Genomic DNA, 18,523 nt, shown 5'->3' on the forward strand with positions numbered 1-18,523 from the left:
TCTATTTGATAAAACGAATTAATGGCAGAGAAAAAAACTTCACAATGTATTATTAAATAAAATGACTTTACTATAAAATCATGCATACAGGGTGATTTCCAGTTTGTAACCAGAAAGTTATTTTTTGTTTGTAGTCTAAATCACGTGGAGTTTAGCATGAGACTGAATTTGTAGAAATGCAGCCTGTGAGGTTTTAAAAACATTTTTATTATTTTTTAATTATTATTATTATTTTTTAAATATTTTATTTATTTATTCATGAGAGATGCAGAGAGAGAGAGAGAGAGAGAGAGAGGCAGGCACAGACACAGGCAGAGGGAGAAGCAGGCTCCATTCCATGCTGTGAGCCCGATGCAAGACTTGATCCTGGGTCCCCAGGACCATACCCTGGGCTGAAGTGGCGCTAAACCGCTGAGCCACCTGGGCTGCCCCAAAATTTTTATTATTAATATTTTATTTATTTATTTATGAGAGACATACAGAGTGAGGCAGAAACACAGGCAGAGGGAGAAGCAGGCTCCCTGAAGTTGCCGGATGTGGGACTCGATCCTACAACCTTGTTTGGGATCACAACCTGAGCCGAAGGCAGATGCTCAACCATTGAGCCACCCAGGTGCCCCCAAAGAGATCTCCATTTTGCTTTAGATCTGCTAACCAACAGAAAATTTAATGCCCCATTTCTTTTAATCTCATGACAGTTTACAGTTCTGGGTCAAAGGTGGTATCTGAGTAATTTTTATCATGCCGCATCATTTAACTTCACAACGAGGGAACAAGCTCCAGTGGTGTGTTTAGACCTGTACCCGGCAACTGATTACACAGTGAATGTCACTCTCCTGGGATCTTCTGAGCACCACTCAGTGCAAATAATGATGGCAACCGCACCAGCAGGTGGGTGTATGTGTCTCTCTGTTTTGTCTCTCAGGACAAGTGAGGTACATGAATTGCACAATGTGGGGGAGCGTAAAGAATGCTCATCTGGGAGTCAAGAGACTTGTGTTCTCATTCTAACGACTACCAACTTTTTTCTGGGCTTCAGGGTGCCTGAATCTAACTGCCTATCTCCTTCCCCACAAGAGTTCTGGTCATGGAGGGTATAGACCAAGGATGGAGTGTTTTATTCAGGGCTTCCTGATAGTGACGATTGAAAAATGCTCTAGCCCCAGCTTTAAGATAGCTGAGCCCCAAGGGTGGGCATTTTGGACAACTAGAACCAAGTTCCTGGAGATCAGTCATGTGAGCCACACTGTGCTGGCAGTGGTGAGAGAAAGAGGCCTTATGACTGGACCACGTTTGAGCACATAACCCTGACATAGAGACCCAGGCACCTAATGAAGATCAGGCTTCCTAGAAAGGGCCTGAGGTCCTGTGAGCAAGCCAGATAGATGCCAAGCTGTGCCAACTCTACAGCTCTCTCTAGGAGAAAGGGACACAGGGTTTTGTCGTTGTTGTTCTTTAATCCATTGGATTTAACAGACAAATTTATGGGCAACTGGGTGGAGGGGTTGCCACCTTTAAAGAAAGGCAGTTGGATAGGTTGGGTCCTGCTCCTGTCTTCCTGATGCTTCTCTCCTATATTCACCATTGTTCTGGGAAAAGAAAAGCAGAATCATGTGATGGTTGCCCAACACTGTGAGCTTACGAAATGTCACTAAATTGTACACAAAAGTGGTTTATTTGATGTTGTGTGAACTTCACCTCCGTTTTTAAAAACAGCCAATGAATTAGCTATGTTCTTCTTGCTCCCGGGCCTCAGGTACCTTGTGACTGATCTTACATGACATAATACAAGTGAAATGTTTAGAATGGTTCCCAGCACATAATAATGATGATGACAATAATAGCTCTGTTTATCAAGTACTAATCAAGTGCCAGGCACTGTTTAAAGTGCCCTCCTTGGGTTAGTATCCGAAATACATAAAGAACCTATAAAACGCAACACCCAAACCCCAAACAATCTAATTAAAAATGACAGAAGAAAAAAAAATGACAGAAGACACAAACAGACATTTTTCCAAAGAAGACATACAGATGGCCAACAGACACATGGATGCAGGCTCAACATCATTCATCATCAGGGAGATGCAAATCAGAACCACAATGAGATACCACCTCATACTGTCAGAATGGCTAAAACCAACAACACAAAAAACAAGTGTTGGAGAGGATGTAGAGAAAGGGAAACCTTCTTGCACTGTTGGTGGGAACACAAACTAGTGCAGCCAGTTTGGAAAACAGCCTGGAAGTCCTCACAAAGTTAAAAATGGAACTACCCTACAATCCAGCAATTGCACTACTAGGTATTTACCCCAAGAATACAGAAACACTAATTCAAAGGGATTGCATGGACCCTGATGTTTTTTAGCATTATTTACAATAGTCAAATTATGAAAGTAGCCCAAGTGTCCATCGATTTGAGGAATAGATAAGATATGGCATATATATATGATGGGGTACCCCCAGCTGAAACTAATATTATACTGTATGTTAACTAACTGGAATTCAAATAAACTTTAAAAAAGAAAAAAAATTGGAGTGAGCAAGAAACAAAACAAAAGGGATGCCTGGGTGGCTCGGTGGTTAGGTGTCTGCCTTCAGCTCAGGGCATGATCCTGGAGTCCTGGGATCGGGTCCTGCATCGGGCTCCCTGCAAGGAGCCTGCCCCTCCCTCTGCCTCACTGTGTCTCTGCCTTTCTTTCTGTGCCTCTCATGAATAAAATAAAATCTTTAAAACAAAACAAAAAACACGGCAAAAAACACAACAGTGTGTCCTCTTTGAATCAACTCAAACCTACCAAACCTTCTGAGGAAGGCGTTGTCATTATTACCATTTTATAGACAAAGATCATGAGGCACAGAGAAATTAAACAGTTTGCCTAGGATCACACACACCTAGTGATTTAAACACAGGCTGATTTGATCCCAGCTCCACGGCCCTCATTCTTAATGTACTTCTGCTGCTTCTCACTAGTTAGTTATTCAAAAGAAAGAAGCAAAATTATGTTCTCAGAATCCAGTGCATAATCTGTCCAGACCCACCTTGCTTTTGTCAACCTTGCACCCTGAGCAAAAATGTCAAATGCCATGGATGCATAAATGCATGTTTATTTCTTTCCTACTCTGTGTCAAGCAGGGTTTGATAGCTGACATTGTGGCAGCAATAAAACAGTCCCAGCTGTCATGGAGTTGGAAGTTGTTGGGGGGGTCATGGTGGAGAGAGTTAAACAAGTAAGAAAATAAATCACATCTTAGGTGGGGAATAAAGCAAGGCAAAATGGGGTGACAATTGACGGTCAGGCAAGGGCTTTATTTTATATATATATTTATTACATATAAATACATATGTATTTTTATATTTATTTATTTTTATTAAAATTAATTTAATTAACATATAGTATATTATTAGTTTCAGAGGTGGAATTTAGTGATGCATCAGTTGCATATAACACCCAGTGCTTATCACATCACGTGCCCTCCTTAATGCCCATCACCCAGTTGCCCCATCCCACCACTCATCTTCCCTCCAGTAACCCTTAGTTTTCTATAGTTAAGAGTCTCTTACATTTTGTCTCCCTTCTGATTTCTTTGTTTTCATGTACTTTTATTTTTTTACTTTTTATTCTTTATTATTTAAAAAATATTTTATTGAAATCAATTTGCTAACATATAGTATAACACTCAGTGCTCATCTCACCATGTGCCCTCCTTAATGCCCATTACCCAGTTACTCCATCCCCCATCCACCTCCCCTTCCACAACCCTTTGTTTGTTTCCCAGAGTTAGGAATCTCTCATGGTTTGTCTTCCTCTCTAATTTTTTCCCACTCAGTTCCCCTCCTTCCCCTTATAGTTCTTTTCCCTATTTCACATATGGGTGAAACCATATGATTATCCTTCTCCGATTGACTTATTTCACTCAGCATAATACCCTCCAGTTCCATCCACGTCAAAGCAAATGGTGGGTGTTTGTCCTTTCTGGTGGCTGAGTAATATTCCATTATATACACACCACATCTTTATCCATTCGTTTGTCAAAGGACATCATGGCTTCTTCCCACAGTTTGGCTATTGTGGACATTGCTGTCATGAATTGGAGCATAAGTGTCCTGTCGTGTCACTACATCTGTATCGTTGGGGGTAAATACCCAGTAGTGTAATTGCTGGGTCATAGGGTAGCTCTATTTTTAACCTCTTAAGGAACCTCCACACAGTTTTCCAGAGTGGCTGCACCAGTTCCCATTCCCACCAACAGTGCAAGAGGGTTCCCCTTTCTCCACATCCTCTCCAACATTTGTTGTTTCCTGTCTTGTTAATTTTCACCATTCTCACTGGTGTGAGGTGGCATCTCTTTGTGGTTTTGATTTGTATTTCCCTGATGGCAAGTGATGCGGAGCATTTTTTCATGTGTCTGTTGGCCATGTGTATGGCGTCTTTGGAGAAATGTCTGTTCACGTCTTCTGCCCATTTAATGACTGGATTGTTTGTTTCTTGGGTGTTGGGTTTGATAAGTTCTTTATAGATCTTGGATACTAGCCCTTTATCTGATATGTCATTTGCAAATATCTTCTCCCATTCTGTAGGTTGTCTTTTACTCTTGTCAACTGTTTCCTTTGTTGTGCAGAAGCTTTTTATCTTGATAAAGTCCCAGTAGTTCATTTTTGATTTTGCTTCCTTTGCCTTCATAGATGTGTCTTGCAAGAAGTTGCTGTGGCCAAGTTCAAAAAGGGTGTTGCCTGTGTTTTCCTCTAACATTTTGATGGCTTCTTGCCTCATATTTAGATCTTACAATCATTTTGAGTTTATCTTTGTGTCTGGTGTAAGAGAATGGTCCAGTTTCATTCTTCTGCATGTGGCTGTCTAATTTTCCCAAAACCATTTATTGAAGACTTTTTTCCAGTGGATATTCTTTCCTGCTTTGTGAAAGATGACCATATAGAGTTGAGAATCCATTTCTGGGTTCTCCATTCTGTTCCATTGATCTATGCGTCTGTTTTTGTGCCAGTACCATATTGTCTTGATGATCACAACTTTATAATACAGCTTGAAGTCAGGAATTATGATGCCACAGCTTTGTTTTTCTTTTTCAACATTCCTCTGGATATGTGGGGTCTTTTCTAGTTCCATACAAATCTTAGGATTATTTGTTCCAACTCTGTGAAGAAAGTCCATGGTATTTTGATAGGGATTGCATTGAATGTGTAAATTGATCTGGGTAGCTAGACATTTTCACAATATTTATTCTTCCAATCCATGAGCATGGAATGTTTTTCCATCTCTTTGTGTCTTCCTTGATTTCTTTCATAAGTGTCCTGTAGTTTTTAGAGTACAGATCCTTTACCCCTTTGGTTAGATTTATTCCTAAGTATCTTATGGTTTTGGGTGCAATTGTAAATGGGGTTGATTCCTTGATTTCTCTTTCTTCAGCCTCATTGTTAGTGTATAGAAATACAGCTGATTCCTGTGCATTGATTTTTGGATCCTGCCACAATGCTGAATTCCTGTATGAGTTCTGGCAATTTTGGGGTGGAGTGTTTTGGGTTTTCCCTATACAGTATCATGTCATCTGCAAAGAGGGAGAGCTTGACTTCTTCTTTGCCAATTTGAATGCCTTCTATTTCTTTTTGTTATCTGATTAGTGAGGCTAGGGATTCTAGTACTATGTTGAACAAAAGTGGTGAGAGTGGGCATCCCTGTCATGCTTCTGATCTTAGGGGAAAAGCTCTCAGTTTTTCCCCAGTGAGAATGATATTCACTGTGGGCTTTTGATAGCTGGCTTTTATGGTACTGAGATAGGTTCCCTCTATCCTTACACTTTGAAGAGTTTTCATCAGGATTGGATGCTGAATTTTGTCTAATGCTTTCTCTGCATCTGTTGAGAGGATCATATGGTTCTTGTCTTTTCTTTTATTGACGTGATCCATCATGTCGATTGTTTTACGAATGTTGAACCACTCTTGCATCCCAGGGATAAATCCCATTTGGTCATGGTGAATAATCTTCTTAATGTATTATTGGATCTTATTGGCTAGTTATCTTGTTGAGAATTTTTGCATCCATGTTCATCAGGGATATCAGTAATTTTCCTATTTGGTGGGGCCTTTGGTTTTGGGATCAAGGTAATGCTGGCCTCACAGAGTTTGGATGTATTCCTTCCATTTTTATCCTTTGAAACAGCTTTAGTAGAATAAGTATTATTTCTTCTCTAAATGTTTGGTAGAATTCCCCTGGGAAGCCATTTGGCCCTGGACTTTTGTTTGTTGGGAGGTTTTTGAGGACTGCTTCAATTTCCTTGCTGGTTATTGGCCTGTTCAGGTTTTCTATTTCTTCCTGTTTGGTTTTGGTATTTTGTAGGTTTCCAGGAATGCATCCATTTCTTCCAGATTGCCTAATTTGTTGGCATATGGTTGCTCATAATATGTTTTTATTTTTTATTTTTTTGAAGATTTTATTTATTCATGAGAGACACAGAGACAGAGACAGAGACAGAGACAGAGACAGAGACAGAGACACAGAAGCAGGGTCCTCGCAGGGAGCCTGATGCAGAACTCGATCCCTGGATCTGGGATCACATCCTGAGCTGAAGCCAGACGCTCAACTGCTGAGTTACCCAGGCGTCCCTCATAATTTGTTTTTGAAATTGTTTGTATTTCCTTGGTATTGGTTGTAATCTCTCTTTTCTCATGATTTTATTAATTTGAGTCATTTTTCTTTTTAATAAGTCTGGATAGGGATTTATCTGTCTTATTAATTTTTTCAAAGAACCAGCTCCTGGTTTCGTTGATCTGTTCCACAGTTCTTCTGGTCTCTATTTCATTGAGTTGTGCTCTAATCTTTATTATTTCTCTTCTGCTGCTTGGCTTAGGCTTTATTTGCTGTTCTTTCTCCAGTTCCTTTAGATGTAAGGTTAGCTTGTATATTTGAGATTTTTCCAATTTTTTGAGGGAGGCTTGTATTGAGATGTAGTTCCCTCTTAGGGCTGCCTTTGCTGTATCCCAAAGATTTTGAACAGTGTGGTTTCATTTTCATTTATTTATTTTGTTATTTGCCATGAATCTTTTTAATTATTCTCTAATTTCCTGGTTGACCCATTCATCTTTTCATAGGATGCTCTTTAACCTCCAAGTGTTTGAGTTCCTTCCAAATTTCTTCTTGTGATTGAGTTCTAGTTTCAAAACATTGTGGTCTGAAAATATGCGGGGGATAATCCTGTCTTTTGGTATCAGTTGAGACCTGCTTTGTGACCCAGTGTGTGGTCTATTCTGGAAGAAGTTCTGTGTGCACTTGAGAAGAATGTGTATTCAGTTGCATAAGGATAGAATGTTCTGTATATATCTGTGAAATCTATTTGGTCCAGTGTGTCATTCAAGGCCCTTGTTTCTTTGGTAATCTGCTTAGAAGATCTGCCCTTTGCTGAGAGTGCCATATTGAAGTCTCCTATTAATGTATACAATCTATGTATCTCTTTGATTATTTTTTTCTTTGATTATTAATTGATTGATATAATTGGCTGCTCCCACATAAACAAATATTCATAATTGAATACTTATTCAATTAAAATATTCATAAATATTCATAATTGTTAGATATTCTTGTTGGATAAACCCTTTAAGTATGATATAGTGTCCCTCTTCATCTCTTATTACAGTCTTTGGTTTAAAATCTAATTTGTTGGATATGAGGATTGCTACCCCAGCTTTCTTTTGAGGACCATTTGCATGGTAAATGGTTCCCCAACCCCTTATTTTCAGTCTGAAAGGGTCCTTAGGTCTAAAATGAGTCTGTTATAGACAGCATATCGGTGGGTCTTGCTTTTTTACCCAGTCTGATACCCTTTGTCTTTTGATTGGATCATTTAGCCCATTCACATTCAGAGTAACTATTGAAAGATAGGAATTTAGTGTCATACATAGTATTACCTATACAGTCTCCATTTCTGCAGATTGTTTCTTTGGACTCCCTCTTCACTTACAGGGTCCCCCTTAATGTGTTTTGCAGAACTGGTTTGGTGGTCACATAGTCTTTCAGTTTCTATCTATCCTGGAAGCTCTTTATCTCTCCTTCTATGCTGAATGACAGCCTTGCTGGATGAACTTTTCTTGGCTGCATGTTTTTCTTGTTTAGTACTCTGAATATATCATTCCGTTCATTTCTGGCCTGCCAGGTCTCTGTGGATAGGTCTGCTGTTAATCTGATATTTCTCCCCATATAAGTTAGCAATCTCTTGTCTTGAGCTGCTTTTAGGATTTTCTCTTTATCTCTGAAATTTGCAAGCTTCACTATATTATTATTATTATTTTTAAATATTTTATTTATTTACGAGAGAGAGAGAGAGACAGAGACACAAGCAGAGGGAGAAGCAGGCTCCATGCAGGGAGCCTGACATGGGACTTGACCCCGGGTCTCCAGGATCACACCCTGGGCTAAAGGCGGCTCTAAACCGCTGAGCCACTGGGGCTGCCTGCAAGCTTCACTATTATATGTCAGGGTGTTGATTGTTTTTTGTTGATTTTGGGGGGCTGTTGTCTCTATCTCATGGATATGAATGCCTGTTTCCTTCCCCAGAGTAGGGAAGTTCTCAGCTTCTCTAGAGTCTTTTATGCTTTTTTTTCAAGAGCCACCAATAATTTTATAATCATACCTCTGACTTGTATCTTTGACATCTTACTTAAATCTGTATCCATTAGATCTGTGGCAGAGCATTACTTCTGGTCCTTTTTTTTTTTTTTTTTTTTTTTGTGGTAAATTCTGCCTTCTAGCCATTTTGCCCAGTGCAGAATGGCTTTGTGTGAGCAGAGTCAAAAATATCAACCATGACCTAAGTAAAATATACCCTAGACAATTCCGAAGAGGTCAGGGACCAGAAAATAAAAGAAAAAGAAAAAGACCACAAAAGTGAAAAACAAATTTTAAAAACAGTAAAAATTTTTAAAAGTGGTGGGGGATAGAGAATATAGTCTCACAGAGTAGACTAAGATGGTGATCCTCTTGGTTCACCTCTTGTATTTTGGTCTGTAGGTTGGAAAGTGCTAAATTCCAAATTTATATAAACAAGGAAAACTTATATAGAGAAACAATAGCAACGACAACAACAACAACAAAAACCCACGAAGACAAAAGAGGCGGGCAGAATGGGAAGGAAGAGAGAATATAATCTCACAGAGTGGACCAACATGGTGCTCCACTTGGTTCTGAATGTGTTTTGGTTCATATGTTAGAAGGTACTAAATTTCAAAATTACAAAAACAAAATAGAACAAAGAACAAAAAACCCTCCAAAACTTATATATCTACAAAAATTAAATTGAATACACTGAGAGGAAGCAAAAAATGAATATATTTATGACATGTAATTGTCATTTTAGTCTGTCCTCAAAAATAGTCCGTTTGTTCTTCTGTTTGATGGTTTTGAGTCACTTTCCCTGAACTAGTAAATATCCCTATTTTTTCTAGGTTCTTTAGAGTAGTTACATTTGGATGTATTTCCTTTTCCTTATATTTTTCTCACTGGACAAATAGGATTTCAAAATTTCTTCTCCTTGGTATGTTTCCCCTCACTTCATTTCATTCTCTCCTAATCTTGTCCAATGTGCAGCTCCCAGAAAGCAAGAATCTGCATCTTTTTTGGGGCAGTGATCTACAATATGTGAACTCTACCCACTAGGAAATGTGACCTAAGAAATGGTAGTCTCCTTCCAGTCAGATTATATATTTACTGTTCCTTCCTTGAGGATTAGTGAGTAGGCAGTAGAGAGAGGCCACAATTGTGTTTTCCTTTGTGGAAATGGGAAGACAGGTAAATAGCAACCTTTAACACACTTGAGCAAGGTTAATTAGCCTCTGCAGTGTTAGGGGGTTGAACAGGAAAGTTCTATTATAGTTCTAGGAGTCTATATTAGGAAAGCAATTTTAGGTTCCTTCAAATGCATTTATTTCAACATTGAAATTTCTTGACCAATATATTTACCATCATTATTTCATCTATCCAATTTTGTATTCTTATTGATAAATGCAACTTATTCATATAGTAAGAGTTTCACTATTTATGTGAAATATTTTGTCTTCATTAATAGTTTCTTTTAATTTTGTTTAGGGTATTTTTGACATATAAAAGTTTTAGATATTATGCAGTCAATACTATTGATCTTTTCCCTTGTGATTTTTACATCAATATGAAATATAGAATTTTAAAACAAAAGAGTATTTATTTATATCCCATCTTTTTTTTTTTCTAGGAAAAACTTTAAGTGACCTGCATGGGTATAGAAAATAAAATAGGAAAAAAAAAGAAAAGAAAAGAAAATAGGTTAGATATGTGAGCTGAAGAAGAACAAAAACAAAGTCAGGGACGTTAAAAAAAAAAAAAAAGATGTAGAAGTAAGGTTAAGAATAATCCAATTCTTATTACTTACTTATTTTTTTTATCAGTGGCTCACAAATTTGGGTTTAGTTTTTGACCCGTCTAGGCATCATTACATTGTACTTATTTTTTTTAAAGATTTATTTATTTGAGAGAGAGCATGTGTGTGAGAGCATGGGGAGAGAGTCAGAGGGAGAGACTCTCAAGCCGACTCCCTGCTGAGCAGGGAGCTGGATGTGGGTCTCAATCCCAGGACCCTAGGATCATGACCTGAGCCAAAGGTGGATGCTTTAACTGACTGAGCCACTCAGATGCCCTATATTGTCTTTAATGTTACAACAAAGCAGTGCTTTCCAGGGGAAGTACAATTTTTTTTTCCCCACAGTGTGGTTAGATAGGAATTTTTTTATTCCAGGGGTGTTTCATAGAGAGTACAATGTATGAGCAGCATTTTACGAGAATTTTATGTGGCTGTTTCTTTTATTGCCCCTCAGTGTGACTTATTGCATTATAGGAAAGCACAATTCAGTGTACGGTAGACAAGGAAAGATGCTTTAAAAATACCTGTACTCTGCTGATTGGGCTTGATTCAGGGTTAGATTATTTGGAGGAATGACTGGAGTCCATGTTTCCTAAATACTGTTTCTCTCAACCCAGATATGTTAAGTGGTATATGTCACTGAGCTTGAGATTATCCTCTCTCACCAATACCCAGGGAGCAGCTGTTCTGGGTTGAATACAAGGACTTGTGCCTTAATAGAAGGCTGCCCACCTCTGTTAGAAGATTGAGCCTGTGGATCTAAACCAAGGAAATTGTTTGAATTTGCCCTGCACAGTTGAATGAGAGATTGAACCCCACCCCCGCCCTGAATTTCTCTCCATATAATATGATCACATACTTTTAGCAAGCAAATTTCATGACAGTTATAACCAGATACCAAATCTTCTTAAGAAAAATTTCAACAAAGTAACAGTAAAACTCTCAACTTTGAGCAGTGTTATATCTTCTTGTTCCTTCTAAGATCAACTGTTTGCCAGGTGTACATCAAGGACAACTAAAGGATAATAAAATGATACCACTGTTTATAGAAAAGTTATAAAAATAGTGACTTTGTTTTCAAAATAGTTGATTCTTAGCCATTTTTTCTGACACTGTTTCCCTTGCAAAGTCAACTGTCTACTTAGACTGCTCCTAATTAGAGTTTTAAAAATCCTGTCATTTATGAATATGAGATTTCTAATTTCTTTGTTAATCTTTAGCAGAGGATTATATGCATTTACTTCTAAAATAGTGTTGGTACATTTTTTTTTTTTAATCAAAAGAAAAGGGAAACAGAGTAGTCTTCTGTTGCCTGGTAGAAAACTGACTGTTAAGGTGGTTTATGATGCAAGTTTTCTGGCAGCAGCATAATTTGAGATCTGTGTTGACCTTATAAAACTCCTCCTCCTAACTGATTCCTGTTTACAGAAATGAAGTCCAAAGAAAAGATAGTAAAGACAGTAAAAAAATTTAACATTGTGCCTGATAGTTTCCTACAAAATGATAAATATTATAACAGTATTCTGTGGTGGAAGAGTTACAGCTGAAGTCTTTCTGCTTCTTTTATAAACCATCAGCCTGAGAAACTCATACTTGGGGTTGGTCAAGCCAAAAAAAAGACATTTATTTTTCATGGAATATCTGAGCATTTGCAATATGCTAAAAATGGGGGGTGGAGGAGCAGTAAATGGTTGTTTCTTTTTAAGATAACATAATGATATTGTAGATCCAGGGAGGTAATATTGTGCTTGTGGGGTAAATAAATATGAATAAGTTATTTAGAATTGGACCTTAAATGGGTTTGGAGGCAGTAGATTCATCTTATTCTTTTCAGGACTACCCCATATTCTAGTCATGTGTACCCAAAGAGACAAAAGTCACCAACCTTTTTTCTATAAAGAGTCAGAGAATAGCTATTTTAGGATCCCCTAACTCCTTAGTCAAAAATGTCCATTAACATGTGCAAAGGAAAACTAGCTACAGTATATTCTTTTTTATTTCATTCCCTTGTATCTTTAAAATTTTGATATTTCAAATTTCTCTCTCTCTCTCATATTCCACTTCTCCCCCATTCTCTCTCTCTCTTCCTGAAATACATCGCACTTGGCTATGGGGTATTTGTTTCTTCTATGGTTTTGGGTTCTGTTCACTAATATTTTCTTTCATATTTTGTATCAATATTCATAAGTGATTGGTTTATAGTTTTCTATTTTGTATCATCTTTATCAGGCTTAGGCATTAATATTTTCCTTGTTTTATAAAAATAATCTGAAAGGTTTCCTTCATCATTAAGCGCTTCATTATCTGAAAGATTTCATTCATTATTATAATTCACATAGCATTTGGACTATCTGGTCTCCAGCAGTGAGGTAGAATTTCCCCACAAAACACCCTGGGCAGGCAGCTTTTCCGCAGGGTAGTTCCTTGGTAACTTTTTAACCCCCCCCCCCTTTTTCCCCCCATGGACAATGGTCTGTTGAAACTTTTTATGTTTAATGGGGTCAATTTTAGCAAGCTTTTTCCTTGGAATTACACATTTTCTCTGTGTTTTCAAATTTATCTACAGAGTGGTCTGCAGAGTACATTTCTTTAACTTTTTGAATTTTCCTCTATTTCAATGATTATTTCTCCCTTTATTTGTATTTTCTTCCTTTCTCCCAGATTAAGTTAGCCAGCAGTTCATCTGTTTTATTATTACTTTCAAAAAGTCAAGGTTTTGTTCTCTTAATTGGATCTACTGTTTCCTTCCCCCTTTGCATCGGGGCCACATCTGGCCTGTCGCCTGTTTCTATAATAAAGTTTTATTGGACACTAAAAGCTAAGCTGTTTATTTATATAATGTCTGTGACTGCTTTTGTGCTACAAAGATGGAGTCGAGTAGTTGTGACTGACCTGGCCCAGAAAATTTTTACTAAAATAGTTACTCTCTGACTCTTTATAGAAAAAGTTGGCAAAAAAAAAAAAAGAAAAAAAAGAAAGAAAGAAAGAAAGAAAAGAAAAGAAAAAAAGAAAAGAAAAGAAAAGAAAAAGTTGGTGACTCTTCTTCAACTCTATCATTAATTTCTGCTTTCATATTTATTATATTCCTTTTTTTAAAAAAGATTTTATCTATTTATTAGAGAATGAGAACACAAGCAGGGGGAGGGGTAGAGAGAGAGGGGGAAGCAGACTCCCTGCTGAGCAGGGATCCCAAAGTGGGGCTAGACCCCAGGACCCTGAGATCATGATCTGAGCCAAAGACAAACACTTAACCAACTGAGCTACGCTGGTATTCCTCTTAAATTCTTTTTTATTTTTTCTTTTACTTTATAAAGGTGGTTGCATTTTATCTTCATTGTGAATTATGGCTTTTTGTATTAAAAAGTGTTCTTTGTCATATTTAAAGCTTTCTGGCTTGACTTCTACTTATGTGAGGATTACAACCCCTGCTTTCTTATGGTTTCCATTTGTCTGCTGTCCATCACTTTATATTTAGTCTCTCTGAAGCACTTTATTTTAGGTGTCCCTCTAGCACACAGAACACAGTTAGATCTTGCATATGCTGAGTAGCATACATATATAAATTTTTAAAAGTCTCCATGGCCTTGATACTTGAAAGATAATCTTAGCTGGATATGCAAGTCTTGGTTCACATTTCTTGATTTGAGTTTTCTTAAAATTCCATTCTTTTGTTGCCTTGCTTTATTTTTTAGCTTTGGAGAATCTGATGCCACTTAATTCTTTTGCTTTTGGATCTTATTTATTTCTTTGAGTGGAGATGCTGAGATTTTTTTTTTTTTTTATCTTTACAGTATAGTAGTTTTACTTGGCCAAATCTTAGGTTTGACTGTGCTGGATGGGTTTTCTCAGGTATACAGTGGGCCCTTTCAGTATTTATATTCAGATATTTTTATTTTTGTTAAGTTACCCTGGATTATAGTTTTAAATATTAATTCTGTTTTAATGTTTTTCTTCCTTAGAGACTTTTATTATACATATGTTGGATCTTTGCTTTTATTCCATTTCAGCCATTTGACTTTTGCTCCTTTTTACTTCTTTTTAATATCATTTTTATTCTTTTGGGATGCTTTCCTGCATTTCTTCAATTTTCCTCATTAATTTTTTATTCTAACTTATTCTTTGGGTACTATGACATTTTGACTTTATTTCTGATATGAGTTTGTCTTTTCCTTTTGTTTGTTTCCTGAATTCAGTCCCTTTTGTTTCATTTCCTTTCACCTCTGCTTTGTGTCCATTTCTGTTCTTAGGGTTTGAATTTCTGACTCAAGGTGTTTTCCTCATACCCCACAATGCTTTTTTTAAGGATATTTACTTCAGGTTATTATGTTACAGAGTTATCATTTGTTTTGTATTATTAAAAAATCCTTGTTTGGATGTTATTTAAAAAATGTGGAGTTTTTTCACAAAATGACATATTTTGATGATCAGCTTCTGGATGGCTTTCTTTCTTTTTAAAGATGTTTATTTTATTTATTTGAGAGAGAGAATGAATAGCGGGGAGAGGGAGAAGCAGACTCCCCACTGACCAGGGAGCCTGATACTGGGCTGTATCCTCAGGACCCTGGGATCATGCCCTGAGCTGAAGGCAGCCACTTAACTTACTGAATCACCCAGGTGCTCCTCTTTTTTTTTAGTGAACACTGCTTTTGTATATTCTGTAGAATTGGTAGTTTACAATGGTTAATAATATTTCTAGGTCAAGAGTGCCCTCTTCTGTCATTTGATGAAGTGCAATTCCTTTCAAGGATATTTTTGTTTTTTGGTGTGAGTGGGGATGAATGGTATATTCTTTTATTTGGGTGTTCTCTTTTGCCTTGTAGGATCTTGCATTCCCCCCCTTGCCTCTTTTTCCCACCACTACTTAGTCTCCACCGAACACCAGTTCTTTCCATTTAGTTATCTTCTTTCCCAGAAGCAATGCCTTTCTCATATGACTACCAGAAGCCTCCTGGACTTTCATCCTTTGCTGTAGTCTGAACTCTGATACACCAGGTCTTCTTTATAGCATTTTCACACTGAAGGTGGCATGTCTCTTTCTGGGAGTTAATTTGGCTCATGTGCAGACCTTTGTTTTCCTCTTCTCTTTCCCATGCTCTTCTCAAGACCTCTCACTCTTCTGCAGTAACTTGTGGGAGGTTGAGAAACAGCTTTGCTAGAATTTGGTATTTATTCTTCTATTAAAAGGAGATTTAAAATTTCATATCTTCTCTGTCTTCTGGATATGATGACAGCATTGGTGTACTTGTTCTACTTGTTGATCTGAAGAGTATTTTGGGAAATGTGTTCAGAGATTTGGATTTAACTGGCCACTATTATCCTTGAACAAATTGCAACACTCATCTAGAATAACTTTGCAAGTGCTAACTTTCCCACCCCCCTATCTTTGCACATGCAGTGTCTTCTACCTGGAATACCCTCCCCATTTTTCTTTAGTTCCTTTTCTTTAGTTCATCCCTTCTTTTACAATCTCCCCAACAGAAAGTATGTCTTCTTTCTGAATGCCTATACTCTGCTTCAGGAGGAAGTATAGGTAATAGCTTGGCACAGTTACTCTGGAGTCAGGCTATCTAATTCAAATCTCAGATCTCTTACTATCTGCATGCCTTTGGGCAAATTACTTAACCCTTATGTGCCTGAGTTGCTTTAACTGTTAAAATGGGAATAGAAATACCTGTATCATGGGTTTATTGTGAAACTAAGCGGGTTATGAGGAATCAGAACAATACCTGATGCACAATTAGCATCTATGAAATGCTGTTATTTAAATTTACTTTATGATGTTATATATGCCCTTGTATTTTTGTTTTATTGATATTAGGTGTAACTCCTCTTCTAGGTTAGATACATACTAAGGGCAGAAACCATGCCTCATACAGAGGCTGTATTTCATTGGCTTAATATGATATCAGTTGCTTAGCTTTCTCCTTACTGCTGATTGTTTACACTTAAGCAACCAGGAATGCTGGGCCTGCCACTGTCTGGGGCATAAGGAGTTCAAAGATGAAGGAGACTTAATCTCTCCCCTCAAGGAGCTCTCGGTTCAGTGGGGTGATAGGATCAATAATAATACAGTGCATAACGTGTAATTGAAGTATTTGAAGGTATTATGGGAACACCGAGGAAGTAATGATGGACTTTACTCCGAGGTGCTCCCTCACACGAGTGAAGCAGAAACCAAGTTTCACAGAAGCTGATGAACTAAGAGCCAGCTTTTCTCTTCTTTGAGATATTCTTGCAGGGCTGGTTTTTCACCTTCAGGATTCTAGATTTGATCGGCCTGCTGGGCGGGGAAAGGAAAGACAGAGAAGGCAGAGTGGCCACTAAAAATGAGCCAGGGAAGGAATATTTGTATGAGGGACAGGGCATGTACTTTCTGTAGCCAAGGGCCAGAGAGCAGGGTAGGAAGGGATTCAGGACTAGCTCTGCCGGGGATCCTTTTCTCCCCTGTGAACACATCAGGGGTTCAACCTGCCTGTGGTCCAAACCATAAGCCTCCTGAGTGGAGGGAAGGAGACCTAGGGTGAGAGTCGCTCTCTGACCAAGAACAAACTGAATTTAACCAGTGAGACAGTTTTATTTAATTGCTCTAGCATATTCTCAGCGGGGTTGGTGTCACCCCAGGAGGCAGGATCACTCACAAAGGTGCAAAAATTGGTTCTTGAGGGGCAAGAAAATACTACTCTTTTTCATATATGAACCTTAGATAAGGATACAGTACACAAGAAACATATAGCATATTGAGGGTATTAAGATTGTATAGAAGGTGAGAGATTGGGGGGAAATGTTTTAAAAGTCTCCTTGTGGGACTGTAATGATAAAAGGTTTGAGAAACACTGTTGGGCAGCCCTGGTGGCTCAGTGGTTTAGCGCCACCTTCAGCCCAGGGCATGATCCTGGAGACCGGGGATAGAGTCCCACGTCGGGCTCCCTGCATGGAGCCTGCTTCTCCCTCTGCCTGTGTCTCTGCCTCTCTCTCTCTCTCTCTCTGTCTCTAATAAATAAATAAATAAAATCTTTAAAAAAAGAAACACTGTTGTACCTTTATAATAGGTACTGATACTTGCTTATGGCTTCTTCCAATATTTTTAATTCAGTTTTTTTTTAATGCTATTCTCTTTCATCTTTTAGAAGAATTTTAGCAGTAATTGCTTTCTGTTCTGTGGTATGCCAAGCTGATTCCTACATCTGGGATGTTGACCTTGGGCCTCCTTCTGACCCCTCTTCCTCCATTCCTGGTGACTCACTCACAACCCTCAGTACTCTACTCCCAAACAATCTGCACAGAGGGCCTTCCCTGGCCATGCTTTCTTTCCTCTTGCCATGCCTTTCTCCAGTCTTTACTGGCACATATGATTATATTTTTTATTTATTTGTTTACTTCTTTCTTTTCTGCCATTTTCACTGGAATGAATTCCCTGAGATGCAGGGACGTTTCCCCCCACTGTATCCTTAGCACCTAAAGCATGCCTGTACATGGTAAGAACTTCCTAAATAGTCGTTGAATAAATGTGCAAACTTAACACATTCCAAGAAGGTTTACTCTTCAGTCTTTCCATTCAGGGATGTGGTATTTCTCTGTTGTTTTCCTTTCTGTCCTTCAGGAAGAAAAAAATCTTCTTAAGTCTTAGACATTTCTAGGTAGATTTATTTTCTAAGAGATCTATTTCTATTCTAGTCATTTGAAGTTTGTGGTTTCTTCTTTTGTGGATAGGGATCTTTTAATTATTTTATTTCATTTTTTTAAAGTTTGATTTTAATTCAGCATACCATATAATATTATTTCAGGTGTACAGTATAGTGATCCAACACTTCCATACAATAGCCGGTGCTCATCACGACAAGTGCTCTCCTTGATCCCCATCACTTATTTCACCCTTCCTCCACCCACCTCCCCTCTGATGACCATCAGTTTGTTCTATCTAGTTAAGAGTTTGTTTCTTCATTTGTCTCTTTCTCTCTTTTTTTTGTCCCCCTTGCTCGTTTGTTCTGTTCCTTAAATTCCACATATGAGTGAAATCATGGTATTTGTCTTTCTCTGACTGACTTATTTCACTTAGCATTATAATCTCTAGCTCTATCCATGTCTTTGCAAATGGCAAGATTTCATTCTTTGTATGGCTGAGTAATAT

General features: G+C 37.9%; 1 protein-coding gene across 2 annotated transcripts in view; it reads left to right on the forward strand.

The window, feature by feature from the left end:
* The window catches only part of SUSD1 (sushi domain containing 1), a 130,042-nt gene that overhangs the window by 67,561 nt on the left and 43,958 nt on the right, over positions 1–18,523 (forward strand). For both annotated transcript variants that reach the window (XM_072727672.1, XM_072727673.1), the window contains exon 10: positions 699–891. In XM_072727672.1, coding sequence (XP_072583773.1) covers positions 699–891 — 193 coding nt within the window. The remainder of the gene's footprint in view (positions 1–698; positions 892–18,523) is intronic.

The sequence above is a fragment of the Vulpes vulpes genome, chromosome 12, assembly GCF_048418805.1.
Source record: "Vulpes vulpes isolate BD-2025 chromosome 12, VulVul3, whole genome shotgun sequence".
NCBI classification, from domain to species: Eukaryota; Metazoa; Chordata; class Mammalia; order Carnivora; family Canidae; genus Vulpes; species Vulpes vulpes.